The sequence below is a fragment of the Notechis scutatus genome, chromosome 3 (genome assembly GCF_049901735.1).
Source record: "Notechis scutatus isolate UNSWTSFEM ecotype Mainland chromosome 3, rNotScu1.2, whole genome shotgun sequence".
NCBI lineage: Eukaryota > Metazoa > Chordata > Lepidosauria > Squamata > Elapidae > Notechis > Notechis scutatus.
In genome coordinates, this window is record NC_142011.1 from 38,932,291 (window position 1) to 38,944,670 (window position 12,380).

General features: G+C 35.6%; 1 protein-coding gene across 4 annotated transcripts in view; it reads right to left on the reverse strand.

Annotated features, from left to right (window-relative positions):
• Positions 1 to 270: 270 nt before the first annotated feature.
• The window catches only part of HIPK1 (homeodomain interacting protein kinase 1), a 36,453-nt gene continuing 24,343 nt past the window's right edge, over positions 271 to 12,380 (reverse strand). For 3 of the 4 annotated variants that reach the window (XM_026675139.2, XM_087959561.1, XM_026675142.2), the window contains 6 exons: positions 11,065 to 11,207; positions 10,085 to 10,267; positions 9,468 to 9,683; positions 8,406 to 8,638; positions 6,239 to 6,372; positions 271 to 5,920 (listed from right to left, as the gene is read on the reverse strand). In XM_026675139.2, coding sequence (XP_026530924.1) covers positions 5,450 to 5,920; positions 6,239 to 6,372; positions 8,406 to 8,638; positions 9,468 to 9,683; positions 10,085 to 10,267; positions 11,065 to 11,207 — 1,380 coding nt within the window. In that variant the 3' untranslated portion in view covers positions 271 to 5,449. The remainder of the gene's footprint in view (positions 5,921 to 6,238; positions 6,373 to 8,405; positions 8,639 to 9,467; positions 9,684 to 10,084; positions 10,268 to 11,064; positions 11,208 to 12,380) is intronic. The other variant, XM_026675143.2, reaches the window with a different exon arrangement.

The window sequence follows — 12,380 nt, forward strand, 5'->3', positions numbered from 1 at the left end:
ACATTCAACAAAAATTCCTTTTGATCCTGACATCGAATTAGGCCCTACTCTCAAGTACTAAACTACCACATGCAGTAGTGCTGACAAATTCCCTGTTCTCTTAAAGGCAGCCTTCCCTTTCCCCTTTCTGCTGCTTTTACATGGTATCCTTTACATAAAAATGGGACTTGGCACAAGGTTTTCTTTCTTTTCATTTTACCTTGATGTACAATTGGAATTTAAAAATGGAATTAACCACAAGATGTTTTCAGTCAGAAATCAACAAATTAATAGAATACAGAAAAGTAACTTTTTTATTGATGCATTGCAATTGTTCTACATTTTTACCATATTATGTAGAAAATACTTAAAATACAAGCTACTTTGTAAAACCAAAGACAAACATTGAATCCAAAGATAAACCATGTTTTCACAATGGACCCTTTTCCCATATAGTTAGTATTAAAGTTTTTAAATATCTGTATTTCCTCTTGTTAAAATGATTTTTACATTATCCCCTAAGTACATTGGCAATACAAACATAGATCAATAATTGTCAGAAACTACCTTTATCTAGCGGCTTGTAAAAAGGAAGAGCACAACCAGAAAAAAGTTAAATTCTACACAGTAAACTAGCATATCAAATACATTTAATAAAGTAGGAATTCCATTGCAATATCAAGGAGTCAAGCAGAAATACTAACATTACATATAATGCACTGCTACATGTAGTGAATTAGATAATAGTTCAAGCTGAATCTGAAATCACACATTATATAAAGTTTAGCAACAAACAACTATGTCAACATGCGGCACCATTCATAAGTTAAAAATTAAAACAAGAAAGCAGGGCTGTGCCAATCCCAGTCACCTAGAAGCAATTGAATTTTATGTTTAAAAAATATTGAAATCAGAGGTATGGTACTGCACTGTTTAACTATGTGCAAGCAGTAAAGCTCAGAAGCTGCCTTTGCAGTGGAGTATCAAGAACAATGAGGTGAAAGTTCAGCTATCAAGAATGTTAAATAGGTCTAATCACAGAAGTGATTAAGTAAAGCATAATTTGTCTTGCTATTCCTAAAAATAAATTTACTTACAAATGAGCTCAGGTTGCAGAGAAAAGCACAGCTCCTCACAGGCAAGTCCTACCGATTTCAGAACTTGCAGAATAATGCAGCCATAATATTATGGGGGGTATTCCAAATTCCGTCAGCAAAGGAGACTAAATTTTTGAAACATTTATTTTTGTGCATATAGGTTCATTTACTTGTAGACTGCACAACTGTGAGGCTATTGCTTTCTCCTTTTTCATTGTGAGGCAACCTGGAAATGCACTGGGAGAAAAAGATGCCCCTGCAGCTTAGTTCTCACAAACCATATAAGGGGTTATTTTCAAAAACTTCCCCACCCCCAACTTTAGCCAGGAAGAATCCTAAGCCAATAGAGGTACCAAAGCTGATTAAAACTTCCCTGCTATTGACTCCTGTATCTTGAGAAAAGGTGAAAGGGTGGAGGGTAGAGAGTTGCCAAAGTTATCTGGAGTTATGTCTCCTTTCCTGGGATGGTGTCCATCTGGACAAACATTCCAGGTGCACATTGAGAGATTTTAAAAGAGCTAAGAGGCAGTAGTATGCTATGTGTGTAACTTGCTATCTCACCTGCTTTGTGAGAAGAAGGCCTCTTAGAGAAAACTCTTAATATGTTTATTTGCTTCCAGATATAAAGTGTCTGGTCTCTGGAGCAAATTGCTGAGGAAGTCAGAATCAAAAACTTGGGAAAATGTCTTTTGTTAATGATTCATAATTGCTTAATTCGGATTATATATAGTTATACTTTAAGCTTGTCTTGAAAAACCAGTTCTTTTGTTCACTCAGAAGATGTGAACTGACTTGAGGTAAAAATATGATTAACCCATTCAAGGATAGGTTGTTTTATAAGACCTGTACTTTACATTTTCCAAGCAGATTTTCTGAAAACCCTTGCTGCATTGGAAATATTCTAGTAATATTTTAGTATTAATGTTTAATTGGTAAAATAATCCACTTTCAGATTTTCTATAAGGCGGATTGAGCTACAGGTCATGGCACTAAGCAGAAAACTATTCTGAGAATGTTACAGCAACAGAAATTGTTGTTGACACCAGTGATGTAAAGAACTGAAATTCCTTGGTTATCTTCACATCAATACAGAAGAAAAAAATACAACAGAACAAGAGTACAGTAAACAAATGTTCACAGCTAGTCACACTGTTAACCACTCTCCTCTATTGCCAGACACAACAGATTCCTCACTAAAAAGGAAACTGTAAGGCTTGTGGTCCACAGACTATTTAGAGCTATTGGGGTAAGTGGCTTTAAGACCTCTGAAATCTTGGCCTCACAGAAATCATGATTCCCCCTTCCCCAATTCCTGACTAATGGGTCAGAGTTATTGCCGGCTACCATTTCAAAAATTGTTCACATTTGGACTATTAAACATGTGAACATGCATGCTCCAGAAATTGGTTTAATATTCTTAGATTTTTTTTTGTAAAGTACAAAATCTAGTCATTTAATGTAGATTGGATGGAATACAAACTGGGTTCCAAGGCTGTTAATGCCTTTTATTGCTGTAGCAATACCACTCTCCAAGACAGTTAATTCTCCATTTGGCCAAGAACAGTCTTTGCATAATGGCAGTGGTGAAATAAACAATTGTGACAGAATTCAGGAAACCAAATGAGATTTAGAAGGTCACCACTAGCAGGCCAGTTCATCTGTTATTTCCTTGCAGCAAGTGCTAGAGTTTTCAAAGCTTTCCAAAAGCGCCAAATTACTAGTGGTGTTAAATAAAACTTAAATTATGTGCTTTCCAGTAAGCTCTCTTTGGTATAAAAGTTCTAATTGTAACACCAAACTAGAAATATTTTATAAGCAATTTCTGCTACACACTTGGGTAACAATGTTACAGTATACCCTAAGGGAAAGAAATTGCACATGCTTAAAACACCTCTGAAATACCAAATAAGTTTCCCAATGCATTCCTAGCATAATACTCTTAAAGATGCATCAACAGCTAGAATAGTTACAATTTTGAGGGGGGGAACAGGTCACTCAAAATAAAATGCTTAGGTCAGAATCCAGCTAAACTGAAGCATTTCAGACACCACACTAAGCCTTGGTTAGAAGCTGTAATTTGAACTTGATTACAAAGTTACTGTTTGAACTGGCTAACCAAATTATTTTGTCTCCAGGCATACACGCCACAATCAAACCATGCCACACAATTTTTTCCCCAAGCTGGTCTTTATTCTAGTTATGACAATTCCCATTAGCCCCCAATCAGCATGACAGGCTGTTTGGCATATTTTGAAGACTCAGTCTTGTTTAGAGAGTATCAGGTTAGTAAAGCAATACTTTCTAGACAAGACTACACTACATCATGGCTTGGCTACCTTATGCCTGGAAACTCAAAAGTGTAGTCTGCATTTTATATTCAGGTTAACAAATGCATGGCTTGGCTTGATGTCTGAACTCACTTGGCCGTTTCAGGGGGATCAAATTGTGAACATTCTTAGCTTTCCAGCTGAAGTAAGCAAGACTACAGAAGTATTCGGCTTTGGTTGAATGATGCCCATTGTTCGGTTTTTGTTGGCATTGAAACTTAAAGCAAATGGTTTCGTCATCTATATCTATCCTTTGTGGGACATATTTGATGAAATTGCTTCAATTTGACGGAGAGCGGAGGGGCTTGCTGGTCCATCATAAGGCAAGCTCACTGTAAACTCTAGTCACACTACATAATCATTTAAGGCACTACAATATTGGGGGAGGGGGGTTACACACCAGTCACACATACCTGTGCAAAACAAATCAGAAGATATCCTTGTCTCTCATGCAGCTTTTTTTTTCCTTTTCTCTCTTTCTCTCAGTGCTACAGTGATGAGCTCTAGGCGATTGCATTATTTCACATACATTCCAACATGTATTAACAACTCATTTTGGTTTAAATACAAAGGAATATATCAATTTCATCCCCAGAAACATTTAAGAGTTAGACAAACACTTAAGTACAGAGTTCAAGTATAATCACTACACATTTTGATTACAAAGACAGAACATTTGGGATTAGCAGGAAATTTTGCTTGTTGTATTTAATTCTAATCAATATGTACATATTTCATTTTCTGTAAAATATTAAAACATCACCATTACAAAACTTCTAAAATAGTTTTAAATTCAGTAATAAACATTTAAAATCTGCAATTTTGTGTCATGTTTTTGCAATTCCTACATGCATGTATTGTATACAAGTCTTAATAAGAGCGCTTTAATGTTTCCTGCCAACAAATTCCTAGAAGGAGGTGCTAGCAGAAGTATAAAAAGTTTACATTTCGGTAAGTTGATGTTAAGGTGAATTTTGGATTCTTCAGCTAAATGAACCAGGCAAAGAAAGACAAGATGGGCAAGAGATCCTTCCATTTCTGCGAAAAGAATCCATTTCTAAATGTTATTTTTAAACTGAAAGAATATAATTCTAATGGCCTAAATCTCAGATAGAACTCTCCAGAAACTGCACATCTATTCAATTTAGTGAACCTTACAGGAAGTACTTCCAGTGGCTTCTGCCCTGAAACAGCAATCCTAAATATGTTCAGCTAAGTGCAAGAGCTTCTGGACAAGGTAGTCATAACAACATTACAGACTGTGATCTCATAACAGTAAGCAAATTCATCTTTTTGCCATTGTTCATTTTGAAAATTCATCTTCATTTTGAAAATTCACACATTAAAAATAATCTGTGATTTAAAAGAAAGCTGAATACAAAAATGCTACTCTATCCTTCAACAGAAATAATTAAAATCAGGGAATTGAAAAGCAATATACATATGTCTATGTACATAGATAAAGAGAAGCTAGAGAGGAAATAACTGCTTTTGTAGAATTCAGCTCTTGCCTTTCAAGAATATGAATTATAAAATTAAAATACTAACTCAAGTTTATAAAACAGCCCTAGCAACCTAGAGTTAAATGTGCATTTTAGTGGCAATATGAGTTTGTGCAAGCTGCTAAAATAATTTAAACAAGTACTATTTAATTCTAATACATTTTTTTAAAGAACAGCTTTAAAAAAAGTCAATGATTTGCTTTTCCCTTCTGATTAACATAATAGCTTTAAATAAATGGGGCTCAGGCCTTGGTTGTTTTTAAAGCATGAATAAAAATTAAATGTAAAATCTTAATGAGAATTTGATTCAAAAGATTCTACCCAGTCATCACCTATGTTTCCCCTGAACAGCAGGGCTCCACCAACAGTACCACCTGATTCTGGAGAGCATAAGCAGAATTGTCAACAAGGGGGTGATTCCCCATTATTTTCCTTGGATTCCACAGAGGTTCCTATTGTGGAACTGTTAGAATACTGCAAAACCTACTGCAGATCTCTTCACCTCTATGATCGTTCATGACTTCAAGACAGTTTCTGTCCCAAATTACAAGTAAGAATACTGATTAATCTTGGTAGGGCTTAGTGGGTATCCAGTGTAAATTGCAGATCCTCTGGAAGCACCAATGTAGGACTGGGCAGCAAATTGATGTTGATACTGAGCAGGTGCTACGTTGGCAGAGGTTAACAAGCTGGGCCCCACACTGACTGGGACCTGATGCACAAGAGTGCTTGGATGGGTTGTGTATGTGGTATGCCTGGAGGAGCCCTGAGGGGAAAAGAGATGAGCAATTGAATTGGTGGAGCCCAAGGTGGCAGCAGTAGTAGGCGCATAGGTGTACATGTGAGGCTGGCTTGCTGTGGCTGCTGCCAAGTGAGGGTGGACTGGGCTGCTATGCTGGAATGTATACGGAGCCTGAGCAATTGTTGTTGGCAGGGGAGCAACGTAGGCCTGCTGTCTACGGGGAGCTGGATTTCCACTTCTCTCTTGAGAGGCCAGTACAGTTGCTTGCTGGTTCTATAAAGCAAGGAACAGGTTTAGAAAGAAAACATCCAGAACACTATTATACAAAAAATTGTCTAATAGGAGGTGGAGAAGAAAGCAAAACAATGTTCCTGATAAGAATCAGATGAAGAGGACTTCTTCCACCCAAAGAGAATCTACCTTCTGGACCTTACAATGTAAAATTTAGCACTACTGCTCTTTGAAATTTCTATCATTCACAAATTGTCTTTTTGGCATTTCCTTTTTCATGTTCCTTTACTATACAGCACTGCTAGTTGCTACTATGTGAACACTGCAGCAGGATATAGGAGGAAAAATCATTTTACATACCTGGCTAAGGTTGAGCGGTTGCACAGCATTTGTCACTACCCGATGTTGCCGATATCCAGTTGGTGTGATACAACATCCTGATGTTTGCCCACTTACAGATGCCATTGGCTTGATCTTGCTCAGGCTAAAGACTCCTACAATAAAAACCACCAAATTTTTATTCCATAAAGAATCCCCCTCTTCAATACAATCCAAAAGTAAATAACTCTTCAAATCTTTCAAAAGAAAAGCTCTCTGAATGAAGTCCAAATCTCTTTGAGGATAACTATATCAAGATATTGCCAAAGAGGAAAGGCGAAATCCTGGGGAAAGTACGTGCCCTCTTGAAGCAATGGGTACACAATGGAATGGAGCTTTGGTATGAAAAGAGGCAAGCTTTAATTAAGAACAGCTTTAAAACAAGGTCAGATGTTATAGATTTCTACTAGATGTACTAGACTTTGACATACTCTTATGAACTTTTTGAAGAAAGCAATCATATCATATTTTTGAACATAACATTTTAAATTTGAGTTGACCTTTTATTAGTGAGTGAGATCATGTTAACTCCTCAGAAGTGTCACTAACTAAGATCCAGTCTATTCTTATTTCATTCACATTACTGTATGCCCAAGTAATTAAAAGCTGTGTATTAAAAAAAAACCCTAATACAGGTAGTCAACCTATGGTTAGAATTGAGCCCAAAATTTCAATTGCTAAGCAAAATGGTTGTTAAATGAGTTTTGCCCCATTTTACAACCTTTCTTGCCACAGTTGTTAACTGAATCACTGCAATTGTTAAGTTAGTAACACAGTGAATCTGGCTTCCCCACTTATTTTGTTTGTAAGGTGGTTGCAAAGTGATCACATGACCCCAGAACACTGCAAACATCATAAATATGAGTATTTTGTCAAATGGCCAAATGTTGATCATGTGACTATGGAAATGTTGCAACAGTCATAAGTGTGAACAACAGTCTTAAGTCTCTTTTTTCAGTGCCACTGAAACTTTGAACACTCACTAAATGAACTGTAAGTTGCAAGTTGAAGACTACCTGTATTAAAATAGCAAAACACAGCCCCAAAATATTTGCCCACCACTTAAGTTTTCAATACTGGTATAAAAAAGAAAGAAACTTAATCTTTGCATGAAAAACTATCAAAATTATCCATCAATCTATCTCTTTGGTGTCTGAATTAAGAAGGTACTAAAAAGGGGGAGCTATAAAGTTTGAAAATATGTTCCTAAAATAATCTATGTTTAAGGAACTGCTTTAAAGCATTCACAGACTTTGGGTATATTTCTAACATCTTCCCTCTTGGAGTGATAATAAAGTACATTGTGAAGAGACTTTTACTCTCCTTATATCGTTTTCGTTGTTTTATTGATTTGATTTTTAAAAAACTGCTATCTTGTGATTCTTGTTATATAATTTTTAAAAAAAAATGACTTGGGAAAATTATTATCTTGAATTAGAAGAAAGTATAGAAGAGCAGGTTGAACTGGAAGGTGAAGTAAAACATGTCATCAGTTAGGATTCATTGTGTTGCCAAAAAGATCCAAGTCCAGCCCCATGAATTCTGTTTACTTTTATCTAGCGCCAATTTAGCTTTGACCATTAGTTGACTAGATTCTTGTTTATAGTAGCAATAATAAACTCTTCTGTAGTTTGAAATCAACAAATGCACCTGGTTATTTATGCTTGATAGAAACTTGACTACATCTCTGCGTTTCCATTTTTATATCCATTTATATTATATAGAATTAAAGTACTGATTAGTCCAGAATACTTAATAAAGTATTAAAATACAGGAATGCATACATACACATACTTCTGACATTTTAAGAGAAACATTGTTTGCAACACATCAGGTTTGATCATTAATACATTTGTTATTTTTTTTAATGGAGATTACATTTATATTAAGTTGTTGTACTCTGAACGTCATAAAGAATCTTTTGTAAAAGTATTTATACTCAAACAACCTTTTCCTTATGGGTAAGAGCCATCATAATTGAAATGCCCATGTATTCCTCCTGACAATTACTCTTTGGTATATTGGTTATAGAAGCTGTGCAAACACTAACAGAGATACCTTGTTTTTCAGTACAAGCTCATAAAAATGGGAGGAAAAAAAATCAATTGCACATTATAGACCAATGCAGTTTGTAGGCAATGAACCTTACCTGAGGCCTGGGTGGCTACAGTACAGTCACTAAGCTGTGTTTTCAGAGGCACAATAATGGTACGGGAGGTGGAGCTTTCAGCCGCCCCTCTACTTGGCTCCAGCGCACCACCAGAGCTCCTGAGTGTGGAAAGTGCATCTGATGCATAAGGGCTATTCAGGGAAGAATCTGAATCAGGGGAATCATTAACAGTAACGTAGCTGATGACATTGGATCTCTGCTTCATGCCCAAACTACGAGAAAACAATAACTCTTTATTAGTTATCTTATTTATCTTAATATTGACTTATTACAATACTTAAAAATGCATAACCACACTATTCAGCAACCCAAATAAGATTAAAAAGAAATAATCAGTTGTGCAATGCAGTCAATGATGTTTACAAAAAAGTACTGCAACTCCTGCATTATTCTTAATACAAAACTATACTAAATACATTTGCATCCCATCGTTTTCCAAATGCTGTGAGTAGGATATATGAAATCTATCTTATTTCATTCTCACAACTATCCTATAAGTTAAGCTGGCCTAATAAGGCCTGCAACTTTTTAAATGATGGAGAACAGTTTGGAGCTAGTCCAAAACTAATACTTCTAGCACAGATCATAAACTAAAGATATGAAAGGTTATAATTGTATAACCTATGAAGAATCCCGTGCTTCAAAAAAGAGGAACTTATCCAACAGCTCTGTATCATTGTATAAGATGAGATTTACATTACATTAGCTTTAACCTTTACATACATTATTAAAGGGTATTATATCCCACCAATCTACTGTTCAGTCTAGAGTAGAATGATCAGTGCAGACACCTTCAACTCTATTGATCAATCTAGGCCATAATTATCAATGAGGTACCTTCAAACCAATTGATCAATCTAGACCATAATTATCAATGGAAGCCCCCTTGAAAGATGTCAGAGACTGTGCCATGAACCTTTCTTGAACCTGAAAAATCATATACTCAAGTACTGAACTATGGGCTCTTTTTCTTTTTAGCTTCACGACTCTCTCTTTTTTACTGTAATGCATTAATGAATTGAAAGAAGCTTAAGCCCCTACCTTCCAGGTTTGTATTTGTTGTCTTCCTCTTCATCAGTGTCACTTCGGATGGTAATTACACTAACAGGAGGACTGGGGGTATCTGGAATAACAATGGGCTGGTGCTGTTCTTGCACTGGAAGGAGAGCATTGGAGGAAGAAGATGCGGCACGCAGAGGGCTGCTTCCAATTAGAGAGTAGACTTGAGATGGAATAGCCTCCAAAGTAGATGCAGGCCTATGAGAAAGTGTATAATTATGATAAATTCATCCACCAAAGCCATAAACAGAACTTATATATTTTGAATGGCTCTGAGCTTATTCCAGCTCAAATAATCATGTACAATCCAAGAGAAAAACATGTCATTTAGATGTTAAGATTCTCAAATCAGTGCTTGTTCCAGACTCTGTAATTAAATGGTTAATCTCTACTTTTCCTCAGTAATTAGATATTTTATTAATACTAAATTAATACTAGTGCACAAGAAAGTTCTTATAGCTGTCTGGGTTTGAATGTGCTTGAAGATTTAATCTGCTATGATTATAGTGTTATTATACTAAAATGTATAGAAAATGTATGTATATGAAAAATACAATCTGTCAATTCCTATTCAGAATCGGGACAAATACTTTACTTACTTAGTGGCACTGTGAGATGGGTGCTTGTTCTTCTTTGCTGGTACCACATTACTTTGCTGCTGTCTTACAACATGAGCCACTCCAACATTCAAAGGTTGTGTAGTAGCCAGAGTCACATGATTGGTCAACAAAGAGGGCTGCTGCATAATCGTGCTATACTGATTTCCATGTGAATGAGCACTTCTAAAGGAAAGAAAATAACACAGTTTCCTAGTATTATTTATGTACTCCAGAATACAGAGCCTGTTTGTTATAATAGTTAAGGCATCAGGCTAGAAACTGGCAAACTGTGAGTTTTAGTCCCACCTTAGGCACAAAGCAACTTAAGTGACCTTGGGGCCAGCTATTCTCTCTCACCCCTAGGAAGGGCAAACCAATTCTAAAAAACATTGCCAAGAAAACTGGAGGGACTTGTCCAGGCAGGCACCAGGAGTCAATATTGACTTGAAAGCATATCTATTCACACATACAGATATACTCCAGAAGACCAGAACTCTTAGAGCACAATATCCAATTAGAATTCTGGAATGGGGAGAATCCATAATTATTTTATCTACATTGTGATAGGTTTTGCTTGATCTCTGCCTCTTTGAACAGAAAATATGACTGTACCAGAGTATTCTTTCCTTGCTGTTAAAACTTTACACAAACTTTACATTATTTTGCAGAAAAAAACTAATTTAATATTACATGATGGTGTGTCTTGAGAATGCCCAAAAGACCTCTTTCTACCTTTTGTAAGCATTTACGGAAATTATCTCTATCACACACATTTCCTGATTATTCAATCATAGATGTCTTTCTCTCACTCTCCTGTCCTCCCAAAGGGACATAAAAAGTACATACTAGGTTAAAAAGTTTTTTTTAGTTTACTATTACATATCTGGCCATCTATTCTAAAAAATATAATCCGAAAACACTGCATCAGTTCTACACTTTTTCATATTATGTACTACTTATATTTCTGGTTGAAGACTCACCTCCAATCAGCCAACTGCTGGTTACTTCCAATTGATTCAGGAATCACAGCTGTAGGCTGGACAGAATTGTGCAATGCAACCCCTGGAAGTTGTTGCCAGGTGGAAGGCAAAAGTATCTGTTGGGTCCCTCCAGGCCAGGCCTGCTGCAAAACAACAAAAACAAAAACAAAAAAGATTTATTAAGATTAGCTTTAAAAAAAAACTTAAAAAGTTGTTTAACGTAAAAGAAATGAGATATTGTTAACTTGCAGAGATAAAGACATGAGACTGCATTTCTGCAAATAATTTTACAAATAGAAATGAAAAAAATGCAAATAAAAATGTTTCCTCTCACTCCATTGTATCTTGTAAGACCAATTGTGTAAGACATTTATACAGTGTTGCAGAAAATATATTTAGCACTTAAACAGCTAGGCAGTTTAAGTGAGTGGCTTTGAAGATGATTCTTCAAATACGAAATGAGAGATTGAGACTTTAGGAAAGCAGCAAATTTTTAGGCTAAGTTTTTGGAGATAATGCATTTGTTTTTAAAAGCTAATTCTAATACAAACATTTCCATGTGAAACTAGCCCTTTGAAAGAATATGAATATCCCTTCCTCACTAACTCAATATAGTAGTCTGCAGATAACTGCCTACAACAGCTGCTGAATACATGTCTTGGTAACTACTTCTGCATGCTCACTAGTAGAAAATCAGTTGGTGCAGGACTGAAGTAGAAGGCAATATAATTTTAAAATGAAGGGTTGTGTTTAAATGTTTGGAGAACAACTTTTTTTGGCTCATTCATTATGTTGAAATTCCAAAATTTAAAAATAATGTGAACTATATTTTATGTGGTTCCTCCACAATTAATCAGGAGTAATGTTTTCTTCCATTTGAAAAGCAAATACTTTACAAAAATTGCAAGCTATATAGCCAAATGTGGATAAATCAGATTAAATCTATAAAATTTAGGATCACTGACCTTGAATGAGATGGTTACTGTTGAGCCATTAAGATAAGAAAAATAAATTGCTGGGTCATGTGCAATCTTAAATATTTTAAATACACATTATATAACTATAAAGGCTCTGAATTATAAAGGAAGTACTATAACAATTTCTCACTTGAGAGGAGCTCATACCTGATAGCTGAGGTTCAACTATCTCTCTTTCTACTTTGGCAGATTACGACTAACCCTTTTTGTAACAATTATTAAGCAAACTCTTTATTTTTGTAATTCTACAGGAGTAATGTTGTAGAATATAGCTAACCCTTCCTCTCCAGGGCATGAAGAATGTATCCCAGGTCATCAGTTTTTAATAAAAGGAGTTCC